General features: G+C 39.0%; 1 protein-coding gene across 4 annotated transcripts; it reads left to right on the forward strand.

The window, feature by feature from the left end:
* The first annotated feature begins 389 nt into the window (after window positions 1-389).
* CYLD (CYLD lysine 63 deubiquitinase) lies at window positions 390-25,480 on the forward strand. 4 transcript variants are annotated; one of them, XR_001922238.2, is made up of 18 exons: window positions 1,023-1,127; window positions 4,191-4,851; window positions 6,030-6,332; window positions 7,219-7,324; window positions 8,351-8,443; window positions 8,974-9,090; window positions 10,646-11,025; window positions 12,427-12,592; window positions 13,410-13,551; window positions 14,096-14,218; window positions 15,512-15,603; window positions 16,679-16,745; window positions 17,845-17,977; window positions 18,358-18,466; window positions 18,732-18,850; window positions 19,451-19,667; window positions 21,124-21,375; window positions 24,148-25,480. XR_001922238.2 is itself a non-coding variant. In XM_008923559.3 (17 exons), the coding sequence occupies exons 2-17, from the start codon at window positions 4,345-4,347 to the stop codon at window positions 21,306-21,308; spliced, it is 2,859 nt and encodes a 952-aa protein (XP_008921807.2). In that variant the 5' UTR covers window positions 390-455; window positions 4,191-4,344; the 3' UTR covers window positions 21,309-25,480. The 4 variants fall into 4 exon arrangements, 3 of the variants coding, with proteins under 3 accessions (XP_008921807.2, XP_017940396.1, XP_017940408.1); XM_008923559.3 differs by lacking the exon at window positions 1,023-1,127 and adding an exon at window positions 390-455 and having other exon boundaries at window positions 21,124-25,480; XM_018084907.2 differs by having other exon boundaries at window positions 21,124-25,480.

Genomic DNA, 25,480 nt, shown 5'->3' on the forward strand with positions numbered 1-25,480 from the left:
GTCCAGGTCCAGGTCGGCCCGAGAGACTGGACGGGATGGGCGGGGCCACCCGACCCCGCGAGTGCCCGCCCCGCCTCGGGGGCACGCCAGTTCCACCCAATCAGCGCCGCCGTAGCCCCCGACGTCCCGCCTCCGAGCTTGGTGTAACCAATCAGCATCCTTCTCGCGGAGTGCCCGCCCCCCCGTCCCCTGCCCTGCCGCTCGTACAACCGCGATGGGTGGAAATCCCCGAATCCCCCTGTGACTGGCGACGCTGCTCGCCAATAGCGCCGCGGAGCGGTGGCACCGGCGCGCTGTGATTGGCTGAGAGCGGCGAGGGCGGGCCTGCGGGGGCAGCAGGGGCGGTTGCGCGGCCGTGGCGGCGATGGGCGAACGCGGCGCGGGCCGGGCGGCGTGCGGGGACCGGCCGGTGCGCAGGCGGGCGGCGCGCCCAGCCCAGGGCCGGGCGTGAGGAGGTGAAGGGCGAGCGCGGGCCACGGGCGCGCTCAGGCAGGGCAGGGGCGGGCGGCCCCCGGCCTAAGGCCGCGCTCCGGCCGTGCCCGTGGCCCTGCGGCGCGGGGGGGTCGTGCCGGCGGCGGGGCCGGGCCGGGGATGGCGGTGCGGGGGCTCCGCTGCGGGCGGGGGCGGGCGCGCCGCGCGGGGGCCCGGCCGGGCCTTCCCGCAGCTCGGCGTGAATCCCCGGCCAGCGCAGAAGTGTTTCGGGACTTTTCTGCCCTGTCCTGCGCGGAGCCGCCCGGAGAGGGGAGAGGACGCTCAGAAATGGGGGAGAATAATCGTTCCCCAAAGCTCGGCCGAGCACTGTGGCTCGCACGGACGTGTCTTGCCGTGGAACTCTTCGTGAGGGAACCAATTTCAGTTTTTTCCATGTGTACGTTGAGCCGCGACTAAATTTCCTTGCTCCGGGTTTTAACCTTCCCTCGAAAGTTATTTTTGGACTGTCGGAGAACATAACTTTGCATCTCAGCTGTTTAAATTCTTTTTTAGTGTTAAAGTTCTCTTAGAATCTGTACAATTTATTTTAGCCTCTTCGTTTTGTGCTCTGGATCACAGCTACGGACTCGTGTTCATGCTGAAACCCGATAGCTGATTCAAACATCTCTATATAGTTCATCCGAGGCTCCTGCAGGGTAGGAACAGAGTTCTTGTATTTCAGAGCAAACTGTTTTTATGATGGGATATCTCTGTAGCGACAACAGTGCCTCACGACAGAAGAATAAAAAAGGAAGTTAGGGAAGCTTTGAAGTTAGATTTTTTGTGATGGCCTACCCCTGACGATTTTTAAAATGCTTTTTTCTTCTGAAGAATGTAGTGTTGCAGTCATAACTGTTTTGCCTGTTTCTCCCGAAAATCCTTTGAGCGTGAAAACAATTCAGGTAGTAGGTGGAGTAAAAGAAGGTAGTAGAACAGGCTCTGACACTTAAAATGCCTGTGGTGGGCAAGTACTCTTTGGTTTGCACAGGGTTTTGTAGTTGCTGGTGTGTTGTGCAGTGTAATGATGATTTGTTGGTAAGTGTGCTTTCTTTGGTTCCTAAATCGATTCATACTGAGGTCTAATAGTTTATTCTGGCCCTTGTCTGATACACGTGGGCTGTTGGCTCAGCGAGGCTTTTACTTTAGTTGCAGAATAATCAATTCCATGGAAAATGGCTGAAAAAAGAAATGTAAATCCAGTGGTTTATGTAAATATGTTTTTGATACGTTGCCAAAGCTTAACATCCTTTTAACAAGCTTTTCTGTGCTGCTAAAGTACTAATTTATCACTTTTATTATTCTAAAAGGAGAGAATTTGTTTTTTAGAGCTGTATTTTTCTGTTGACAGGGGACAGTGGTGGTAGATAAGTTTTTAAAGGCGTTTTTATGAAGGGATAACAAACTTTTTAATAAAGGAAAGCCTTTTGGTACTGTATCCATTGGGTTTAATAACATCTCTGTGGATAAGGACTTTGAAAGACTGACCAGGCACCCTATAAAGTTATTGTGATATAATCTAAATGCAGTTGTTATCATGTTTTCACACTGAATTCTTTACTACTAAACATGTGAAGATTGTATGATGTTGCAGCAATGGACTTGCAAGCAGAGTATCCTTATTAAAAATAGATACGATAAATAATATTCTAAAATTAATATTTTAAAGCTCTTGAACAGACTTGTCTTTTAATATATTATTTCCATGCATAGTTACTAAAATTAAAATGAATTATTTCTCTAAATAAGATAGGAAATTATAGGTTCCCTGTAATGTCAGAGATACTTTTTTTGCAGTATATCAGGGGTTCGGTAAGTTTGTGGAATGGCTCACAAAAAAAGAAAGTGAAGTGCATCAGCTTTTGAAAGCTGAGAACATAGAATGAGCTATGAAGAACAAGACAGGATCTATTTTTTCCCCACTGTCTGGAAAAAGTAAGGGGAGAGAACTAGACAGAACTTGGAGGAAACTATTTTAACATCTGAATAGACTTACAAAAACTAATGGTCGTGTAATCATGTTTCGGTGTGGTGGTGGGGGAAATCCTGTTGTGTTCTGTATCAGTTTCGTATAAAGCATTGCTATTGCATTCCAATAGTGACACCACTTTTTTGTCAATCACCACAAACATTAAAGCCCGTTTATGTTATCGAATGAAAATGAAGAAAAATAATTTTTAACTTGAGAATACATTTACAGTCTACCAGAGTTTCCCTCAGTGAGGTCTGAAACTGTCCAGATTCTGTCCCTCGGATGTTAATCACTTTGCAGATGGAAAAACATTAAACCCCATAATTCCTGTGAGCTGCTGCAGCTGCAGTGCCTCAGTGTGATGGCACTGACACCCACATGCCACATCTGTGCAGAGGAGAAGCAGTTTGGAATGGCTGGATGGCACAAGAGCCTCACCAAGGCAGCACAGAAATGTGTGAATTCCTGGGACTGAAAGATGAGACTCTGCATAAATTTCGGGTTGTCTGTGGTTGTTACTACTTTTCTCTGGGGGAAAGAGTTTTGTTAAATAACCTTTCTGTTTAAAAAAAGATGATGAAAATAGCTACAGTACTACTGGATTCCATTGCTTTCCAATAGCTTCTGAAATGGGGATTGAACTAAGTAGGAGAAATAGCAATAAGTTTTGTGGTATTTGAATGCCATCATAGAAAAGCTGGGGAGGAACAGGTTACCTAGGCACAAGGAAAAGAGATTATTTGCTTTTAATTTATTGAAGTTAAATCCATAAATAATCAGTGAGATTCCCCTTTAACCAGATGCAAGCTGGCATCACAGATTACAAACGGGAAAATTTAAAAAATTATATTTTTAACTTGTACGCTGCCATTTTCTGCCATCTTTGAAGAGTAAATCCTGCTGAGGTACTGTGGATCTTCCTTCATGTATCCAGTAGGATCGAAACTGTAGCCATTTGTGTGTATGTATTTTACTTTTGTACCTGCTGCCATTCTCAATGAAGTATTTTCAGACTGTTCTTTTTTAGTTTATTGGTCGTGAACTACAAATCTTAGGATGATGTTTAACTAAGGTGTTTATTTCTAGGGTATTTTACTAACTGAAAGTGACGTATTTCTTAATTTTTTCTCAGAATTTCATGTTGCAACGTAGGTACAAATTGGTTTTCATACGTTATCTGTTACTTACTGGAACTGACCATTTCTTTATTTAAAGAAATGGCTGTTATGAGTTACTGAAGTTTCCATTTTCTGCTGCTCTATTTCGTCAACACAATTTTCTGCTTCACTAAATCAAAATGTTATGCAGGATGACAGATGCAGTGCACTTTGTCAGAAATAAGTAGTCACTAAGCACGGGAAAAGATCTTCCATAAAATATTATTTGTAAATTTGAGAAGGATGTTTATTCCTGTTCATGTGAACTTAAGTTTTCTTTTTCCTTTCACTTATGTGTGTTTTATGTGTTTTCTGCCTTTCATTGCACTTTTTTCACAGCTCCTTTCTTCAAGGAACTAGACAAGGAAAGGAAATAGGCAGTAAATAGTAGAAATGAGTAAATGGGTCTGTCCATGATCAGCAATATTGTGGCTGTTCTGGGACTGTGGTCACTGTCTTGGATTTTGCTGAACTATTACTCTGTAGGAGGAGTGGGTCTGGTCACAGATTTAAATTATGTTTTACTTAAGACTAGCTATACTTTCCCAATTTAATTTTCTCTTTTTTTTTTTTGTTTTATTTTTTTATTCTAGGCTTCCTGCTCTGAACTCAGTTCCTTGCAGAATGAATATTGTGTTGTTTGACAAAGATTGGACCTTCCAGTAGAATTTGGAAAGACCACTGTGCATAAATCCAGAGCTTATTTTTCTTGAAGACTTCTGTGCAGCTTTTAAAGTTTTCATCACAATGAATTCGGGTTTATGGAGTCAAGAAAAAGCAAGTTCATCCTACTGGGAAGAGCGGATCTTCTACTTGCTTCTCCAGGAGTGCAGTGTCATAGACAAGCAGACCCAAAAGCTCTTGAAGGTGCCCAAAGGTAGCATCGGGCAGTTTTTCCAAGACCGTTCTTCTGTGGGACACTCCAGAAATATTCCTTGTAAAGGCAAGAAACTGCAGATTGGATTAAAGATTCTGGAACAACCTCATGCAATCCTGTTCGTGGATGAGAAGGATGTTATAGAAATAAATGAAAAACTAGCCGAGTTGCTTTTGGCTATTACTAACTGTGAGGAAAGATACAGTCTGTTTAAAAGCAAAAGCAGGTTAGCTAAAGGCATCCAAATAGATATTGGCTCCCCTGTTAGAGTACAGCTGAGGTCAGGAGATGACAAATTTCCTGGAGTTGTTCGCTTCAGAGGACCCTTAATGCAAGACAGGTCCCTCGCAGGGATATACTTTGGAGTAGAGCTGCTGGTAAGTCTTTTGCCAAGGGGTTTTTACTTTATAGGATGAGCTAAAAGTCTTCGATGTGAAGAGGAAGTAATAATAATTTATTTTTTAGAAGCATAGTGACCCCTGAAAATTGTTACCTTCAGTCTTTTCATAAGTATTGTTTATTAGGTACCCATGAACATGCCATATCACATCAGCCTTGTATTCTACATGTTAAATGAAGCTTGATGAGGTGTCTGGGCTGGCAGAAAGACTTGAATGTACTCTGACTCCTTTTAGCCTAGAAAAATTTAATTCACAGAAACACAGAGTGATTTGGGTTGGAAGAGACCTTAAAGTTCCAACCCCTGCCACAGGCAAGGACACCTTCCATTAGACCATGTTGCTCAGAACCCCATTCAGTCTGGCCTTGGAAACTTCCAGGGAGAGACCATCTACAACTTCTCTGGGCAAAATTAGTTATATTCCCATTGTGGTGCATCTGTGACTCTCAGATTTCTCTTGAGTACTTTGTTTTTCCTCCAACGTGTCAGAATACGGTCCATAAATGCAGGCTTGGATTTTAGGGCTGCTGTTTTTGTAGATCCCAGAAAGTCAAATGGCAACTAGTTAAGATAGAGAATGTAGCTGTTGTGTGCAAAATTAATGCCAACCATAAGCTTTTGAAGGATTAGTTTCAGGAGAGTGCTCCTCTTGTATTAGAAGTATAGTTTTCAAAGTACTCTTTAAACTTTTCCCAAAGTTTGCAGTTCCCACTGAGAACCTCAGGGAATATCAGGCCTAAGTCCTTCTGAAAATCATCTCTCTTTATTTGGCATACAGGTGGAATTTTTGAATGCTTAGCATTATGTCTAGTATGAAGTAGTCTTGTCTTGATATGGGAAAAATTTGATGATGGAATCAAGATTTGCACCCGAAGAAAACATGCTTCTCTGAGTAAAAAGGCTTCTGCCTGCAGCTGCTCTCTAATCTGATGACATCTTGCTCTTTATTCCCCTAAGATAGACAGTGTTTATATTTGCCACAACTTCTGACAACAGAATTCTCTCAATATAAAGATAGTTCACCAGGCAAATTCTTAGTAAGATTCGTCCAAAACACTGGATTGTGTTACTGCTTTTTTAGTAGTCTGCTTTTGCACAAAATACATTGGGTTTTTTCTCTTTTCTTTTTTTCCCCCCTCTTCCTCCGACACCCAGGAAGAAGGTCGTGGTCAGGGCTTTACTGATGGACAGTACCAAGGCAAGCAGCTTTTCAGATGCGATGAGGACTGTGGGGTTTTTGTTGCTTTGGACAAACTGGAGCTGGTGGAAGATGATGACAATGAACTGGAAAGTGACTATGCAGCTCCAGTTGACGCAATGCAGGTAGAACTTCCTCCTCTGGAGATCAACTCCAGGGTTTCTCTGAAGATAGGAGAGAGTATAGAGTATGGGACAGTTATATTCTGTGATGTCTTACCAGGAAACGAAAGTTTAGGATACGTTGTTGGAGTGGACATGGTAAGAAAATAATCTGACTTTAATAATTCTGCATGTGTGTTAGCTAGTAAATGACATGCAATTAGAAGAAGAAACATTATCCCACAAGCTACTTCAGCGGAGGCTGACCTAAAATGGGAAATAAACACTTGTGTTCAAAGATGCCCCTTGGTGGTAATTGCTTCTTGGCATCAGGTAAATGATATCCTATTTGATGCTAAAGAGTTCAGGAGAAATACTCTGGTTATTCTGAGGAGCCTCCACTGAGCTACTTGCCATGTTAGGTGTCAGTCTTGAAGTCATAGAGCTGAATGTTTGTCTTGTGAGACTGGCTTTGTTCTGCCTGTTAAAAAAGTAGGCTGGATGTATTTTTCTTTTGTTAGCTGTTTTTAAAAGCTTTTTTTTCACGTTACTGTTTTTTTGCTTGACTTTGTTCTACGTTAAAAGTATTGAGTTTCAAGTACAAAAGTTGATTTTTCAAGAAAATGTGAAGCCTGTAATTAAAAAATCTTTCTAGCAACTTGAATTTTTTAAAATAGACAGCTTTCAAATTTTTGGTAGTTCGACATTATGTTTTGGTTTTGGTTTTGTAGAACAGATGCTTCCATTTTCTTGGTTGCATAGCTATTCCATAACAGTGCACTGAAGTTGTTCTAACTTGTTTATCCATAATAGTTTTTAGTAGAGGAATGCTTTTTAGAGTAGGAAATATTTCTCAAAAAAGCAGGTTTTAAGTTGCTTTTGTGTTTAAAGACTGTAATCTTTGGCTGTTCTAAATACAAAATTTGTTACAGGAAAAAGTAGACGTTGTCAAACCTTTCATTTTCCTACTTTTTATATTCCTAAAGACATATGCATGATGTAAGTCTTCTCTTGGGATACATGTAACATGTTTTTCTATTTTTAGGATAATCCGATTGGAAACTGGGATGGAAGATATAATGGAATACAGCTGTGCAGCTTTGCAAGTGTTGAAAGTACACTTCTTTTGCATATCAATGACGTTATTCCAGGTATGCCCAGCTTTCTTAGCCAGAAGGCAGACTTTGATAACATCTCCACCTAGGCACAGTTATATGATTAAAACAATACTGCAAAGTTAATATCCTTAATTCACTTGAATTAGTTTAACCTTCTGTGTTATAATTCTCTTCAGTTTTCCCCTCCTTTGCATTATAGTCTCACTAGTAGAAAAGCTTTAATACTGAACAAAATTCCTGTCAAATAGTATAGTATTTACAATACTGTGGAGTTGTGTAATATTAGTGAATATGTAAGTGTCTGTAGCAGGAATCTTTTGTATGGACTGTTGTTAAATTTACTCCAGGAGTTTAAATATCTTGGATCAGAAAGCTGCTCTTTCTGTGCTGGAAAGGTATTGATAGTATTATGTATGCAGTTTGGGGGTAAATATTTGAAAATGCATCCAAGACTGTGGAAAAATTCACAGCAGTAGTTCACAGAATAGTGTTAACTTGTAACAACTACAGTCCCCTGATCCCTTTTCTGAAGAAAGCAAAGTTTTTATAAGTAACTTTTGCTTGGGCTCTGTCTGTAGACAGGTGCTAATGAGTGTTTGGTCTGTAACTGTTGTCCCTGCTCTTCGGTTTGACTGATTTATGTTCATCTCCTACTCACTGGTTTAGTTGAGATGCATGATTTTGCATAAATTTTCCTCTCTTCTTTGGAGAATTCATACAGACTCCATTTCTGGGAGAAGAGCATTTGTTTTAAGTGTGTTGGTAGAAAATAAAGTTTAGAATTTCATGCGTCTGTTTCCTGTAATGGAAATATGCACATACATTGAAGTGTTCATGAAGTAATAGCAGACTTCAGAGCAAAGTAATTGCTGATGTGATAGAAGCAAATCCTGTACACGTAAAATGTTGGTTATGTGCCAAGCAAGGTTTTACTCCACTCAGTTTTAAAGCTTACGATGACAGCCCTTTGTTTGGTTACCTTTGGAGTTGAACTTCTCTGTAACACAGTAAAAACACAGAAAAGGGAAGCTAATACTCTCTTCATACACCATGTCTTAGAGACTGTGTCACAGGACAGGAGACCTCCCAAGCTTGCCTATACCTCAAGAGGTGACAAAAGCGTGTTCAATCACAGTAAGCCAAAGGCTACAGGTATGTGTGGGAAGCGATTTTCTGTACTTATGTAAGAATTACAAGTTTTTACTGCTTGGGGAAAAGTATTGTCTTTTCTGGCATTGGATGCTGACAGAGATGATCTTCACTAAAGTAACTGTGGTTATATGTTGGCACGAGTTATAGTTGTGTGGCATTGCATCAGTAATCTATTTGCCTACTGTGAAATTTTAGTGCTTTAAAAACAAAAAAATACCTGCTGTACACTGTATCACAAATATTTTCTTATATCCATAATTTATAGTCATGAAAAATTTGCACTTGAGGAATATTTTCTGCCTTCTTTTCAAGTTGGGGACTTGAAATTTCAGCTTGGAGGATTATGTTGGTTTGGTGTAGATTTGTAAGCTTAGAACTGCGTTAGCCTTGATGGGAGAGTTTGCTGCTTTGTGTAAAAGCAGTTGGGTCTTTTTGAAAGTAAAATAACAAATTTATACTGTGAAATAAGAGTGTAGGTAACTTTTTCTAAGTAGAGATGAACCTCTTCATTAAAGTGTGTTGTTTTCCAGGATCTACCTCTGAACCTGGAAATAGAAGCAGATCTGAAGTCTTCTACACATTAAATGGCTCATCCGTTGACTCTCAGCCTCAAACAAAAACAAAACCCCCATGGTATATTGATGAAGGTAAAGAGAGATGCCTTCATGTAGGCATATACTTTATTTTAAAAAACCTACAGAACAAAACTAGAGTGTATTATGTTCTTCAAATAAAACAAATATGAGATTAAATGTAAAACAGTTGGAGTATATTGTCTTAGTGGAAGACATACTATATCATAAAAAGCATCTTGAAACCCCATGAAAGTGTTCTCTGTCTTAATATGACCTGTGGTTTTATTCTGCATGTAGGAGATTACATTCTTGGCAATGTATGTGCAGCTCTGTGGGAATGCACATGTCTTGCAGGCAAAATAAAAGCTGAGGCTTGATGGAGGACATGAAGATATTCCTTATAGCCAAGTATACAGAGTAATTGTATTTTGCCTGTCTTTGTAGCTAATGTTACAGATCTAAGGGAACTGTTCTGCCATGCCAGCTAATCAGTCTGGAAGTGGGGAGGGGAGAAATAATCTGACTAAGTATACATGTTTTTTCAGTATTTTTTAGAAGTTATTTCTGTAAAATCTCTTTATGAGTTTTTAGAAGTATGAGTGCACATGCCTAAAGGATCAGTATATCTTGATTTGCTTCCAGACCTTTTTTTTTTTTTTTCCTGGCTGATAAACTTTAGAAAAGTATAGCTGGCTGCCAGAGTGACTGAAGGGGAAAAGACTAAACTAATAATGTTAATTTACAATGGAAACTATTGCAGCAATAGCCCCCGAATTCCATGAACTGTAAAAGAAAATGGGTTAAAATTGTTCTTGGTTGTGTAACAGTTGTTATATTTTTTTAACTTTTTTTTTAGACATTAACTTCAGTTAATAAAACAGTGTGTGGAGAGCAGTTGATGAAGAAGAGGCTTTCGTTCTGTGAATACCAATTGTGTAATAGAGATCTTTCCAACTCAGGATATTTTATGGTTCTATGTAGAGAGATGAGAGAAGATACAGAACACCTGTGCTAGTGTTGTGATCACATCTAGTTGTGGTCTCTTTTATCAGGCACAACATTAGTCGTGACATATACAGACGCTGATAGGTTCCTTGTGTTAGAACTAAAGTATATTGTGATAAGAGTCAGGGGAATAAACACTCTTCCCTTTGCAAATCGTGTCTGCAAGCAATTACTCATGTCTCTGTAAGCTGTGAACCAAGTCCTTTCCTCAGTCACAATGGCCAATGAACTCTTCCTAGTTTTGCCTGTTACAATCCTTGTGACCATTAGCTCATGTTCAAAGTAAAAGTCTCAGGATGAAAAAAAGTTTTCAGTCTAAACCTTCCTGTAGTTTCTGTCTAACATCATCTTTCTCTGTGCTGTTTGTCTTTGTTGTTTGTGGTAAAAGTGATGGGGCTGCAGCAGTGTCTCCTCAGTTAGTTCTGTCTCTCCAGTGTTGCCAAGTGCCAAATGTCTTCCTAAATGTCCCTCCCCAGCTCTTAGTGCTTTCTGTACAGTCACAAGTTGAATCAGATGTGGTTGCAAATGCACTTCATTGGTTTGAGAGCCAAGTCTTTCCTTTTTTAAGACAGGGGGAAAAAAACCCCAACACTTACTAACATCTTGGTTTTGATTTTAACAGCTACTGAAGACCCTGCAAAATCACTTACTGATTCATCTTCTGGATTTGGGCATTCTTCACCTCCACTGCAGCCACCTTTAACAAACTCTGTGTCTACAGAAAACAGATTTCACTCCCTCCCTTTTAGCTTGACAAAAGCAACAAGTACAAATGGTACTATGGGACACAGTCCTCTCTCTTTATCTGTTCAGTCGGTCATGGGTGATGTGAATACTGCAGCTAACCAGGACAGTCCATCAACAGCAAGCCCAATTGGGAACTCACATGGTCTTGAAGCAGGTTCCTTGGCTGAAGTTAAAGAAAATCCTCCTTTCTATGGAGTCATCCGTTGGATTGGCCAGCCCCCTGGAGTAAATGAAGTGTTGGCTGGACTGGAACTGGTAAATATACATTGTAGTTCATATTAGTGTTAATTATTAGTTTTGTTTCTCAGAGCTGGTCCCTGTATATGTTGCAAAAGCAGCCAGTCTGGGGGGATTTGCCCAAAACAGGTTGCCATGTGATGTCCTTAGAGCTAAATTCTTCGATGAGCTCTGACTTGTGTGGCTGTCCTAGACCTTATCCTGTTAAGAGGCTCTGAGATGTCTTCGTGTTACAAGGGGTAATTGAATTTGTGGGACTGATCACTTCCTTGCTTTAAAGGAGTGTCCTTTGCTTACATTATGGAGATTGTAATTGAAAAAAGCTGACCATATTTAAAGTATTTAAAGGTCTTTTGAAATGCAGATTTATATAAAATGCCCTGACTGTAGTAGCCTTTACTGAGTATCACTTTGATGTTTGTTTTTTGCATACCAGCAAACAGGCAGAGTTATGACTGTCAGAGCCATAACACTGGTTTTGATAACTGGTTGACATGACAGCCACGTGCTTTATGTGTTTCTCTGGGCCCTTTGGAAAAGCACAGTTGCTGCAAACGTGAATTGCTGTTCTGCACTGACATTTCTTCTGTGGCAGCTGCTGCCAGGGTTGTGGTTGGCTGTCAGTTAAATTAATGTGTACTCAAATAATAAAACAGGGTTCTTTATTTTGGGATAATGTTCAATAAAACTGAACATTATACATAATACATATACATAATACATAACACTGTACAATTATGTAAAACAAACAAAGTAGATCAGAATGTGACTGGAATTCCAGCTGTTACAAAAAATCCTTATCCTTGTGGGTGTTTTGGATGAAGTTGGAAGCCACAGTTTGCCACAGGTGTTCTGAGGCTGCACCTTAGGGTGTTGTGTGTTAACTTGTGTGTCACTCGTGCATTTCTGCATTAAAGCCTAGCAGTACACAGTATACCTTAAATCATATTCTCAAAGATAATAACTTGTTATTGTTCATACCTGGTTTGTGTTGTTTGTCCTTGATGTACATTTTGTGTGTTCCAAAGCAGGTATTTTTCTTGTGCAGCACAGTCACACTGAAAGTATTCACACTACCCAATGGTTAATGATTTTAACTGAGTTGTAAAAGGTGCATGGTACTGCATGTGTGCTCTTCCTAACTACAGAAGGAATCTGGACTGGGTCTCCCCTCCCACTTCCCCAAGCTGCTTCTGATGAAATTTTAAGCATGAAGAAAAAAACCTGCAACTCTTACTTTCCTCAGTAAATCCAGTTAAACAATACCTCAGTCAAAGCTTTGTATACTAAAATGCAGAAACACTGCTTATCACGATTCAGAGTACCTGAGGGGTGACCTGTGGGTAGATACTCTATCAAATGTCTTACTGCAGAATTCTAGAAATAAGAAAAATAGTGAATTCTCACTTGAATTTCCAGGAAGATGAATGTGCAGGCTGCACGGACGGAACATTTAAAGGAACTCGATACTTCACTTGTGCTCCGAAGAAAGCTCTTTTTGTTAAACTCAAAAGCTGCAGGCCAGATTCCAGGTTTGCCTCACTGCAGCCTGTTTCCAACCAGATTGAACGCTGCAACTCTCTAGGTACTGACCTTCTGCTTCTTTCTTGTTTATCAGCTGGGAACTGACCAGGGGTTTGGTTTCATTTATTCCTGGAATAAGTTCTTTGTATTGAACACTTGAGAATCTGTACAGGTGTTACTTAAATGAGATTAATGAATAGAAGATTAGCCTGTACAGAATACAGTGGTTCTGTGGATTACTCTTTTATGCTTTAAAACAAGAAAATTTTCATATATTTAAAGACATTTCATAAAAGGGATTTTTTATGCTGTATGTTTTTTACTTTAGAAGTTGTAAAGCAGTCTTGCTGAAAATGGTATTTGCAACTCCAGCAATGTGTGATTGCATTGTCAGAAATAAAGGCAACTATTTTTCTATATAACAGCAAATTAATTTATTTTCTAAATATTAACATAAAAAAAGCATGTATGTTTATGGTAGAATTTAGTGGTGAAAAACTTTTTTTTTTTTTTTTGCTAACTTCAAGTATTTTAGATTTCTTGGGTCATGCTGGGGACCCAGCAAAGAAAAGTGTCTGATACTTGTAAGATAGTGTGAACAGGGCATTTGTAATGAAAAGAGAACTTCATTCCTACTGGATAAAATTAATTCAGTGCTTGCAGGCTTTCTGAAGCACTCTAATGTGCATTGCCAGTGGAATGTAAGGCCTCGTTCACTCTCTGGAACACTGAGTTTCAGCTATAATAAAATGCTATTCTAGTCCAGAGAAGGAATGCTTACACTAAGGCAGCAACTTAGCTATAAAACATTAATAGGGAAATCTCAAGGGGAGTAAAATTTGAGGCTTTAAAGTGTCTTTTGAAAAAAAAAATTTCAGCCTTTGGAGGTTACTTAAGTGAAGTGGTAGAAGAAAACACTCCTCCAAAAATGGAAAAAGAAGGTTTAGAGACAATGATTGGAAAGAAGAAAGGTATCCAGGGTCATTACAACTCCTGTTACTTAGACTCCACCTTATTCTGGTAAGTTCATAATTTGTGTAGTAGCATCCTATGCTAGACATGGAGAACATGGATGACTGTCTCTGTGTGTTACTGTGCAGCTCCCGTGTCGTGGCTCCAGCCTATGTTACTGTGCTCTTCCAGTGGGAGCAGGTTCTGCAGCATTCGCTGGGTGACAAAGTGCTAATGATGTCCCAGCTGCTCTGGCCCTTCTGTAGCTGCTCAGTTTGGCTGAGGGAGTCCCTGGCCTGTAAATGGTTGAAGGATGAAAGACAACCCAGGCTGTGGGTGGAAGGAGGGAGGGAAATACCCCCTATGGCTTATTTGCACAGTCCTGCCTGGGCAATTGTTCTGTACTTTGCTGCAGAAAGCACACTGGGTTAGAGTGGGCTTTTGCTATTTAGCACAGCTGTGTTGTCCCCTGTCCATAATTACTGCTTTTGGGGTTTGTTTAGTTCTTTAATTTTTCTGTGGCTTTGCTCGCTTTCTCTTACATTGCTCAGACATCTGAATGGTCATCTCTTCCAGGGTCAAAACAACCTTCCTTTTCCTTTTTTCTTTGTAGCCTGTTTTCTTTTAGCTCTGTTTTGGACACTGTGTTGCTCAGACCTAAAGAAATGAATGATGTAGAGTATTATAGTGAGACTCAAGAGCTGTTGCGGACAGAAATTGTGAATCCTCTGAGAATGTAAGTAAAGACATGAACTGGTCTCTAATATAAATTAGAGAGATCCTGCTGTGTATGCATTCCTCTTGCAAATCTGAGAAGTTTGGCTGCCTGCTGCTACCACTCTATTCAATTTATTTTTTTAGTATTTTTACTTGTTTTTCATGGTAAATTTAATCAGTGCTAACTGGAAATAGTTATTCATTGTTTGGTGATAAAATATTTTCACTAGTCTCGATTTGGAAATAGGATCAGCATAAAGCTATTGTAAAATTTATACAGGTATAAATAAAAAAGCACTGATAAATACAAGTTAAGTTCATTCACAACATTCTTATTTACATGTTTTTAATGCTGTTGTACTTGACAAGAAAAGTATGTGAGTTATCTTACATGGTGTTTCACAATTTATTGGATTTGGCAGGGCATTAAAATTTTGTTACTGTTTACATGTGGTCTGCAAGTGGTCAAAACACTTTTTTTTAAAGGAACTACATATGAGCTCTGTAATTTCTTAGGCACAATGAACAAAGGACACGCAACAAAAATATGCATGAAAAGTTACTTTTCTTGAACTTAATTTCTTTTGAACATGAGAATAATACAGTTGTAGTTCTGAAATTCTGTGGGCTGTCACTGAACAATTTATCACAAAGTTTTTATTTTGATTCCTGGAATAAAATGTTGGCTTCTGAACCCTTGTTCTTGTAAGGGTGTGTGTACTTTTCCTGGTGTGTTCCAGGGTTCTGTGCTATAGGTAGGATAGCAGGATACACACTAAGGAGCAGAAATCTCAGGTGGCTGAGATGACTGAAAGGTCTTATTACCTTTCTACCATGCTTAAAACTTTAGAGGAAAAGACTGAATGCTCAAAACCTCAGCTTCTTAGGTCAGCAATACAGCTCTGTATCTTTTTCTCAAATATTGAATTTTGTTTTTATTAACATCTCCCACAGTGCTGTTATTATGTGACATTCTGAAAATGATATATTAAGTGATGCAAATTAGAGTGAAAACAAATCAAAAGTAATTGACTGACAAATCAGAAAACAGTTATTCTCGTAAGTTGATGATTAAAAATGCTCTTAAAGGCTATAAAAGAACATTGAGCACTGCACTAAATTTATCCTGCATTAAGAAATCTGGAAGTCAGATTGAATATGAGAAGTCAGCACTTGGTTTTGAAGAAATACTGTATGCAGTTAAAGAAGGATTTGAGAACCTGTATTTCAGCATTTAAGAGAGTTGGGTTTTTTGTGCTTCTCTGATTTGATCACAAACTAGCTAATAGCTTATTAAACCCATTTATTTTAGATACGGATACGTATGTGCTACAAAAATAATGAAACTGAGGAAAATACTTGAAAAAGTTGAGGCTGCCTCAGGATTCACTTCAGAGGAAAAAGGTAACTGGGGAGGTTTTCCTTTCTTTGAGACTTATAAGAATCATAATATTAAAGAACTGAGATACCTTGCTATGTAATTATACCAGAACAAAACATCCAAATAGTTTCTTGTAGTAGTAGGGTCTCTACCAGAAATTCGAGTGACCCATTGGCTGGCAGAAAGGTCTTTTCTTCTTCCTTGGGAATGTAAGGAACCCTAGCTGAACAATTTCTGTAAAAGTCTTTCACTGCTTGGATTTCTTTTATTGCCTTCCTGTGGCCCTGTAACTCCCTTCTAGCACTTAGGGGAGAACAGTGTGATAAAGCTGGGGTCTTTGTCCTCTTTCAAAATGTCCCTTTGGTCCCTGAGGAATAAACTTTTTCACTACCAACATTTCATTGTTACAATGGTTATTTAGTATTTTAAAAAATAAAATGTGTTAATCATATTGGAAAAAAATCAGTTCTCAACTTTTTGATCTTCTGCTGCATATAATGAATAATTTGCATTATATTATGTAGCTGTTTCTGCTACTTCCTTTGTAAATACTGATCACTGGAAACCAGTATTTACTGTAGTTAATACACCAGCAAACTGTGTTGGGGAGAATGGCCCTCTGGGAAGCTACTGTTGGCTGCATTCTTGATGCGAACTCAGTCTCTAGTTTAGATGAATTCTGTAGTATGGAGTGGTTTTTATGTGTTACTGTCACTACTCCTCACTGCTCCTCTGCAGATTCATTGTTTTCTTTTGAAAGCTTTTATTTCTCCTGGAAAAGTTGTGTGGTGCCAAATGATTCCTCTGAAAGACAGAGCATCTTTTTGGTCTTTACTGGGAAGCTTTGTTGCCCTGTTGAGCCTGTACCTTTTATTAGGGCCTTTTGACACCAAAAGAATAAATAGAAGCTTGCCATGAAAATGTTCATAGTTTGTCATAACCTTACTGTGTTAATAAAGCTATAAATATTAACAGGGGGTTTTTTAACTGTTTTTTTTCCTATGAAAATTTTGAAAACCTTCATTATAAACGAGTCTTGAATAATGCAGCTGGTTTTGCATGCTAACAAAACTTTTTTTTTTCTCTCCCCCCTTGCAGATCCAGAAGAATTTTTGAATATTTTATTTCACCATATTCTAAGAGTTGAACCACTGTTGAAAATAAGGTGAATCTTTTTTTCCTTGGCGAACTCAACCATTTGTAGAGGCTGATGCAGAGAAGCTATCTGCTGCCTTTTAAACTGAGACAACTCTTAAAACACCTTTGACTTGTGATTAAAATTGCTAATAGGATTCAATATAGTAAAGTTATATTGACTAATTTGACACTATTTCCTACCTTTTTGGGTAGGTAGGTTTTGCCATACTGGTGTTGTCGCACAAGCTCATGAGCACAGTTTCATGAGAGCTGGACAGAGATCCTGTGTCCTAGTGCTGTCTACTTGAGATCCTTACTGTCTTCCTGGTAATTATGCTGGAGAAGGGCTGCTGTGAGAGGGCCTACAGCAATTCTTAATGTGGCCTGCAGCTTACAGCTCCTTATTTCTGGGACAAGCTGCACAGATTGCTGAGTCGGTGCATGAGCTGTAGAAACTGATTTGCATTTCTTCTGTTAGGCTAATGAAAATATTTCAATTGTTTGCCTTGATCAAGTTTGGTTCTGTTACTTTATCAAAATAACAGATGCTGGCATTTATGTATGGATTCACTCTCAGCTGTAGCACTACAAGGGTTCAGCTGTCGTAGCTGGGTTTAAGTGAGGAGGGGACTGTTGCTCACTGCTGTCATACTGTTAGCTGGCACCTGATATTCCCAGGTTCCTTGCTGCATTCTGTGGCAGCAGCACCATTACAAAGCATTTTCTGTAGTTTCTCAGTCCTTTCCTCGTTTCAGGACTTGTGTTACTTTCCATGCTGCTGTAGTTCTGTGCTGTGTGAGGTGTATCCGTGCCCACTGTGTGTTGTGCTCTGCAGAGGTGGGGGCTCTGACACTGTCACTTGAACTTACACTGCTTTTGTTTCTTTAAGTTTTCCTATAATCAGTCCACACTTACTACTTGTCTGCCTGTCCTCTAAGGCACTTTGTTTTGGGGGTGTTGTTTTGTTTTGTTTGTTTGTTTGTTTTCCTAAAGTACAATATATTTCAATGCAGAGAGGATGTTTTATAAACTATTTTCTCATAGATGTTATTTTCCTAGTAAAATACAGTCATTACAATAGAGCTTCAGAATCTGTTTTGTTGTTTTTTTTTTTAATCTGTTTTTAGATCAGCAGGTCAGAAAGTACAAGACTGTTACTTCTATCAAATTTTTATGGACAAAAATGAGAAAGTTGGAGTCCCAACAATTCAGCAATTACTAGAGTGGTCATTCATCAACAGCAACTTGAAGTTTGCAGAGGTTGGTGACAGCTGTTACCTTGTTAGAAGTGATGAAATCTAGATATTTGCCCATTCAGCAGTGGGACAAAAGCAGGATTTGGTGTAAAAACATGTGGACATGTTGGAAATGGGAATACTATGTCAGTGGTCCAGGATGCCTACATAACAAAAATATTTTAAGGCTGACTTAATGACATGTCTCCTTTGGCTGAACAGACCAAAGGGATTTAGGCAAAGAATTGCTAAAAGAAAACTTCTTAGTTACTGGCAGTAAGTTGTTTTAAGGACTAATACTTTGAGATATCTCTGACAATGGACTGCAAGTTTAAATAACATGAATACATTTATAACATTAGAAGTATCTCTAATCATTACATTATATTCTGGCATTTTACCTAGGCACCCTCTTGCCTGATTATCCAGATGCCTCGGTTTGGAAAAGACTTCAAAATGTTCAATAAAATTTTTCCATCCTTGGAATTAAATATAACAGACTTACTTGAAGATAGTAAGTATATAACACTGCATTGTGTAATGAGAGTTGCTGAGAGTGACTAACACAGTGAAAGTAACTACTCCTGGTAGTTTGGGTGGTTTGTTTTGTTGGGGGTTTTTTCTATTAAATATTTACCAAGATTTTTTTAATATATTGTTTTTCTCTATTTAAAGTAATATTTCTCCTTCCTTTTCATACTCCTTGTGTTGAAATAAACCCAAGCAAAACACAAAAAGCCTCTCCAGATTGGAGACTAATATATTTTTTAAAAATGCAGCTCCCAGGCAGTGCCGTATATGTGGAGGGCTCGCTATGTATGAGTGCAGAGAATGTTATGAAGACACTGATATTTCTGCTGGGAAAATCAAGCAGTTCTGCAAAACATGCAATACACAAGTAAGTGGTTCTGTTTGTTATTCTGTGTGGGTTTAACCCGAGTGGTTTATGCTGTAATAATTGAAAGGAAGGTGTAAGTGATATTTCTTCATCAGCACTACTGTAACTGCCACCCACCCAGTAAAATGTCTCCTTTGGTGACAAATCAGGAACTCCTGCAATGTGTTTATCAACATGGCAACTGCCAAATCCAGGACTGGACACAGTGGAGAAGCAGTAACTGTCTGCTTTAAATCCTAATTTATGTACATGCCCCCTTGTTAGAGTTGATAAATTTGTGACATAGAACTGCTTAGTTTCTGTTTGATAATTGCATAAAGACGTCAATCATGGCTTGTTTTCAAGTCTGAGTGTAGTAGAAAATTGTTGCATTAAAGCTGACCTCCCTTCTAACCTTAAGTTTGAATTTTCTGGGCAATGTTGAACTATACTGATGGAGAAAAATAGAAGAAATGTTTAGTCAGCTACTGTTATTGCAGTTCCTTCTCTAAAGCCATTAATCTTCTGTTCAGCAGTAATGTTCTTTTTAGCTTTGTCTGCCACTGAAACAAATAATCTTACGGGGTGTTTTCCTTTTCTGAAATATCACTTCAACTGTAGGTTCATCTTCATCCCAAGAGACAGAGCCATAAATTCAATCCATTGTCACTTCCTAAGGATCTGCCCGACTGGGACTGGCGGCATGGCTGCATCCCCTCCCAGAAGATGGAGTTGTTTGCAGTTCTGTGCATCGAAACCAGCCACTACGTAGCTTTTGTGAAATATGGGAGGGATGACTCCGCCTGGCTCTTCTTCGACAGCATGGCAGATCGGGATGGTAGAGCTTCCATTTATTCTGTTCACCTTCTCTTAGTGTTTTTTAAGTGTGGTTTAGATTTCAGCGACTATTTCTTAAAGCTATGAGGATATTAATATTGTTTAACTTGATGTACTTGATGCTGGGTTACTAATCTTGACCCAACCTTACCTCTGCACATTGATTTCATGGCAGCTGCTGATTTGCATAATCTGAATTTCACCTAAATTGGATACCTGAGTGAGTAGATGGTACAGAAACAACTGCAGAAATTTGCTAGCAGGACTCCTTATATGTTTTTCTATGCTTTGCAAATTTGGCAGAAAGAATTAATTTTAAATAATCAACTGCAGGAATGTATTTTTAGTCTATATTTAAGTGGATGTACATGATCATCAGATAGTATGCAAATATTTTTATTGCTTTTTCTTAAATGACTTACTGTAGATGTCTTTAGAATAAAAGAAATAGTCAAACATTACAACATGTATGCCATTCCTTTGAATCTCTTTAGAGTTATCAGTGGAAAATTGTTACCCTGTAATAATACAAATGTCAGTAAAACAAGTGTTCTCTTAGATACTGCTATTTAAACAGATACTGTTTAAATAAGGACTCTGTTCAATTCTAGTGCCTGAGAAAAACAGTAAGAGATGAAGTGTCAGACTCATAGTAACAATTTTTGCATGAAGAATTCTTGAACCCTTGTGTTACAGTGTGGTTTGGCAGGGAGAGAAGAATCTTGCCTCCTGTTGAAAATGAAACTGCTACAGGATTAAAGTCACTTTCTTATACCAACCAGAAGACAATCAAGCTTTGTTTCACAGTGTTTGAAATGTGTATGACTGAAGTCTTTATTTCAGGAATTTAGATCACATGAGGTGCTGGATATATCTCCTGCTGATCTTAGGGGGTTTTTTTGTATCACAGATATTTTCCTTCAGGTTTTCTTCATAAGTTAAAAATGTCTGCTGGGAACTGCAAGATGGTTGTCCATACTTGTGTTGTTTGAATTTGCTCACTTTTACGTGGAAAATGGCCAGGAGTAAACTCTGCTTTAGGTGTTGTAAGTCAGGTAGAGACAGGGTTTGTAAATTCATCAGCTGTTACCAGTTGTCATGTTATTAACAAGTTCAGTAGCATTAGAGGTGGATTATGTATTCAGGTCACTCTCCCAAAGCCGTACAGAATTTTTAGTGTTAAGGAAAACCAAAAGTTCTCCTTGGGTTTTTGTGGTGTTTGTGTGGGTGTCGTTTGTTAGTAAACACCACAAGATATTCTGACACTAATTGTGATTTTTCAAACAATGCACTTCATATAGAAGTTTACCCTGCAGAGGTCCAGAGGGTCATATTTAGGCTTTTTAGAAGACATTTTCAAGAACTGGTGATGCTGTCATAATATGTATATGATAAAGAGCAGGTATATGCAGATGCTATCCTAATCCATTTCTCCTTCTTTCCTTATGGTTTAAAAGGAGGTCAGAATGGCTTCAACATTCCACAAGTTACCCCATGTCCAGAAGTTGCCGAATACCTGAAGATGTCTCTAGAAGAATTACACTCACTAGATTCCAGAAAAATCCAAGGATGTGCACGAAGACTGCTCTGTGATGCTTACATGTGCATGTATCAAAGTCCAACCATGAGTTTATACAAATGAAGAGGGATCTCTGCAGAACTGAAGAAACAGTCGGGGCTCACCGGCTGTTGTGTTTGCTGCATCCTGGGTTAGTTTCAATGCAACCGTTGCTGGCAATGGAAGAAGTTCACTATGACAGCAAAAGGATTTATGGTCCCAAAACCTACACGTGGAGTTCTGTAACTGAAGTATTTTAAGCATTTTGCACTCTAGGAAGTGTGCTTGTGTGTGTTTGTTTTATAAACAAAGTTAAGTTACTAAAATTTAAAGCTTTAAGTGCATTGATTAAACACAGGCTTTTTAAAAATGGTAAAGGTGAAATTATATCAGGAAAAATCTCCTTAGTCCATTGGGAATGTAAGGATACACAGTGTGCATGCTCAGTGCATGTCTGTGGACAGGAATAATGATTCTCATGTGTTTCTCTACCCCCACCCTGTTTCCCCATCCTTGATCTCCTTAGTACCACAGAGACTGTTCATTACATATTAATTTTGTTCTGTTATCTACTACATTCTTTTCAGTTCCAAAAATTAACGTTCATTTAAAAATCTGAATTCCTGTCTTGTGAAAATCAAGCACACAGACTTGCTGTGTCGTTAACTTGCAATTTTTGGAGGTCAAAAACAGGAGGAGAGAGAGGGTATTAAGGGGAAGCATAATTGCTGAAATATAAAATTAGCAATGAAAGTTAACAGATGTCTTTTTCTAAGTGTCTATTTTTAAAGAAACAAAGCAGTCTGGAACAGAACAGCAACTATACACAAACGATTCCAGGACAAAACAATAAAATAGTGGATTGCCTCAGGGAATGTTACTGAAGTGGATTCTAGTCCTTGGTAAACAGAACTGACTTTTCTACAGCACATTAAGCTACTGCCTGGGAATGTGTTATACATCTGACTCTTCATTTCAGGATTACTAACATTAAAAAGAGAATATTAAAAATCTCTACCTGGAAAGATGAAACTATAAATAAAGGTAGATCAGAGTTTTACTGTATACCAAGTACCTGATGAAAACTAACTTGAAAAGCTGCAAAACCTGTGTTAATGTAAAATACTGTACTTCAAAGTCTGTTGGTTCCTGTTTGCAATGAAATACTGTTGTTTTAGTTGCCTTTTAGCTACTTCTGTCTACACTGACTAGCAAACATGCAACTATATATATACAGTACCATCTGGTTGTACAAATTGCATATATATGAACTGTACATTTTCAACTCTTAAGATGTTTTATATGGAAACTTCCTTTTGGCGATCAAGTCTATAGAAGGAGAGAGAACAAAATATAACAGAGGAAAAGTCACTTTGAAAAAGCCACTGTTTTAAAGGCAATGGAGACTGATCCCATATTGTCGAAAATGTGGTTACTTTGTTTTTCTTGGAAAACCTATAATCTTTCCTTGGGACACACTACCACAGAACAGTACTGGAGAGAGATCTGAAAACTGCTTGAAGGACTAATCTCTGTAAAGCAAGGTTGATCTGTTCCATTAGCTATTGCATGAAGTGTGCTCTAATTTTTCACTTTCAAGAGCAACAAAACTATTAGAAGTGTCACTGTTGCTTTTGCCTCTACGAGTCTCCTGGCTTTCACATTCCCTTGCCTTATTTATCTAGTCTGTGCTCCTTGGCAAAACTCTCTTGTTTCAGTACTGTCCTGAGCTCTTGACCTCTTTCTCTCCTGGAAAAATTCAGTGAAGCTTTAGGTGATGGGTTCTATAACCATCTGTCAATGGATTGGTTATTGTCCATGGGCACTTCCTTGGGTACAACCCATCCTGCTCTGGGACAGCAGCTGGGATGTGTTGGCAAAGATGCCCTGGAAGCATCTTGTAGGTAAAGAGAGCAGGCCTTGACTTGCTTGGGGCAGCTTGTGTTCATTGACATGAACTAGAGACCACTTAGGTCATCCAAGCAGAAGGTGGGGTAGCCCACCCTTGGCTGTGCAGTGAAGAGGAGGGTTGGCCACAGCCTCCAGGTCCCTCCAGTGATGATTTTAGAGCTGTTTGCAAAGCAAAGGCTGAGGGGACTTGTTAAAAAAGGCAATAGTAATACAACACTTAACTCACTCTCTACAACATTTGAGCCCATGTTTGATCCCTTCCCTCCCCCAGCCCCACCATGTCACTTAACCTGGAAGGAGGTGCAAGTGTCCCCTCTGAACAAGGAGCAAAGGCAGGCACAAGCACAAACCTTTGTACCAATGAGACCAGTGTGAATGTCTGGATTCTTCTCTTCCCTAGCCCTATATTTATTTTTGACTTTTCCCAGTCATTAATTTAATATATCTTCCACTGGAGTCATCTTTCCCACACCCCCAGCCCCATTAAATAGTGTTACCTCTTCCTGCCAGAACTTTGAGAACAGCCTTGGACCTGCTATGATCGGAGGACAGAAATGGAATTGGCAGCCCTGTTAAAGTTTTCTAGCTGAATAATCTTGTAGCAAAATACCCACTCTTTTTTACAACTGCAAATATCCAAGAATCACAGTTTTTCGGGATATATACTCTATTATCAGAAGTGAAGGAATTGTTTGGCTTCTTGCCTCCAAGAACGTAGGGAACATTCACTACTGTGCACTTGGTGACAAATACTGTGTTTGGAAAGACAGGCAGTGCTTTGCAGCCTGCATTTTGTACTGTAGATTATTGCAAAATGGTTTTGCAAACGGTATGTGGTTAGTTTATTGCTCACCAGTTAAGAGGACAGAGAGGTTTTTTTTATAATGTTAAAAAAGTTTTGACAGTCTTCTTTTAACCTAAAAAGTGTGATGTACTGCACTGGATTGAAGGTGATCTGGCGATGTAAGTGAAATGTTATAGAAACTAACCCCAATTTTATTTCCTTTCTCAGGAACAAGTATTCAGACAGAAAAGTGATTTCACTGTGAAAGGAAACTTGTAAAATAACTTACATACTTATATGCAAGGGTAAGAAAGCTTTTTTCTTTTTTTTTTTTTTTAGCCTTCAGCATGTATTTGTAGGGGAATTGAATTGAATAAGCTATTTTGAAGTCTGCATTTTAAGTATCTGCTGCTGGTAAATGTAATGCCCAAAGATTTCAGTGACTAAGCACCCAACATTTATGTTGTTTAATGCATTTGGAAACCTCTCAATCAGTTCTTTTTGTTCTCTTTTTTTTATATAGTGAATGTCCTCAAAAATTAATAGCGCTCGGGTCATTGCTTCGTGATTTGGCTCATATGTACTGCTGACAATGGCCTTAAGCTGTGAGTAGGAAAACACATAGACAAAATGGTTCCTGACAGCCTGTAAAAATGTAAAGTTTCATAGTACGTAATCTTTCATAACTGGGAGAAAACCTGCACCCCTATACAACTCACCTGCTCTACTAAACATTTTTAGAACTCGGGGTTCAAGACAGAACAAATCACTGTGCCACTAAACACTTGCTTATTTTGAACGTAGAGGGTAAGGAGAAAAGGTCTTAGTTAAAGGTGATGCCTTATACATTACTAAAACAAACAAACAAAAACCATCAGACCCCCACCCATCCAAACCCACTGTAAGTTACATCAGAATGCTTGTCTTTGGGTGGGGGAGATAATTGGAGGAAAAAAATGCAAAGATATCTACGTTAAGTAAAGGTCTTTCTAATATCTGTGATACCAATTCTGTGCTCTTGAGAATTGTAGTACTGTGTTGTACTAAACAGCCTGTGAGATTCCCATTTTCAGCAAGTACTATGTGTAACAAGAATTCCTCTTGATCATAAATGGTTCATTTCAATGCACTTATTTTTCTCGTGCACTTTATACTCCACTGACTCACTGAACGTGCTCACCAGGCTCCCTGAGGATGGCCTGTTCCATACAACACCAAGGCACACCGTGCTGCACTCTGGAGCGGTGTGGTTTCTGAACTGAACTGGTGTAAAAAGCAGCTTGAAAGCTTTGTGTATTTTTACCACTGTAACAAAGCATGTTTTTATCTGTTCTTGATGTTTTGCTAAATAAACATCCCATGTTTTGTGCACAAATAGTCTCTTAAACTTACAAAGGCTGTGTCCAAGAAGGCATTAGGGAAACAAATCATTGGATCAGATTGCTCTCAACTAGCCTTAACTTTTTTTTTTCCAATAGTAGAGCTGAATGAGTTGCTGCTGGAAAGGAATGTACCATGTGCTCTTTCTGTATTAATATTAATTAAAAACATTGTTCTTATG

Source organism: Manacus vitellinus, unplaced genomic scaffold (genome assembly GCF_001715985.3).
Source record: "Manacus vitellinus isolate BGI_N305 unplaced genomic scaffold, ASM171598v3 scaffold_10_pilon, whole genome shotgun sequence".
In the NCBI taxonomy this organism is placed as follows: domain Eukaryota; kingdom Metazoa; phylum Chordata; class Aves; order Passeriformes; family Pipridae; genus Manacus; species Manacus vitellinus.

Coding starts and splice junctions, on each gene's coding strand:
- CYLD (XM_008923559.3), top strand. CDS start 4,345: ATGAATTCGGGTTTATGGAGTCAAGAAAAAGCAAGTTCATCCTACTGG. Junction 8,444..8,973: donor CAGTAAGCCAAAGGCTACAG/GTATGTGTGGGA, acceptor GTTGTTTTCCAG/GATCTACCTCTGAACCTGGA. Junction 11,026..12,426: donor TGTTGGCTGGACTGGAACTG/GTAAATATACAT, acceptor TTGAATTTCCAG/GAAGATGAATGTGCAGGCTG.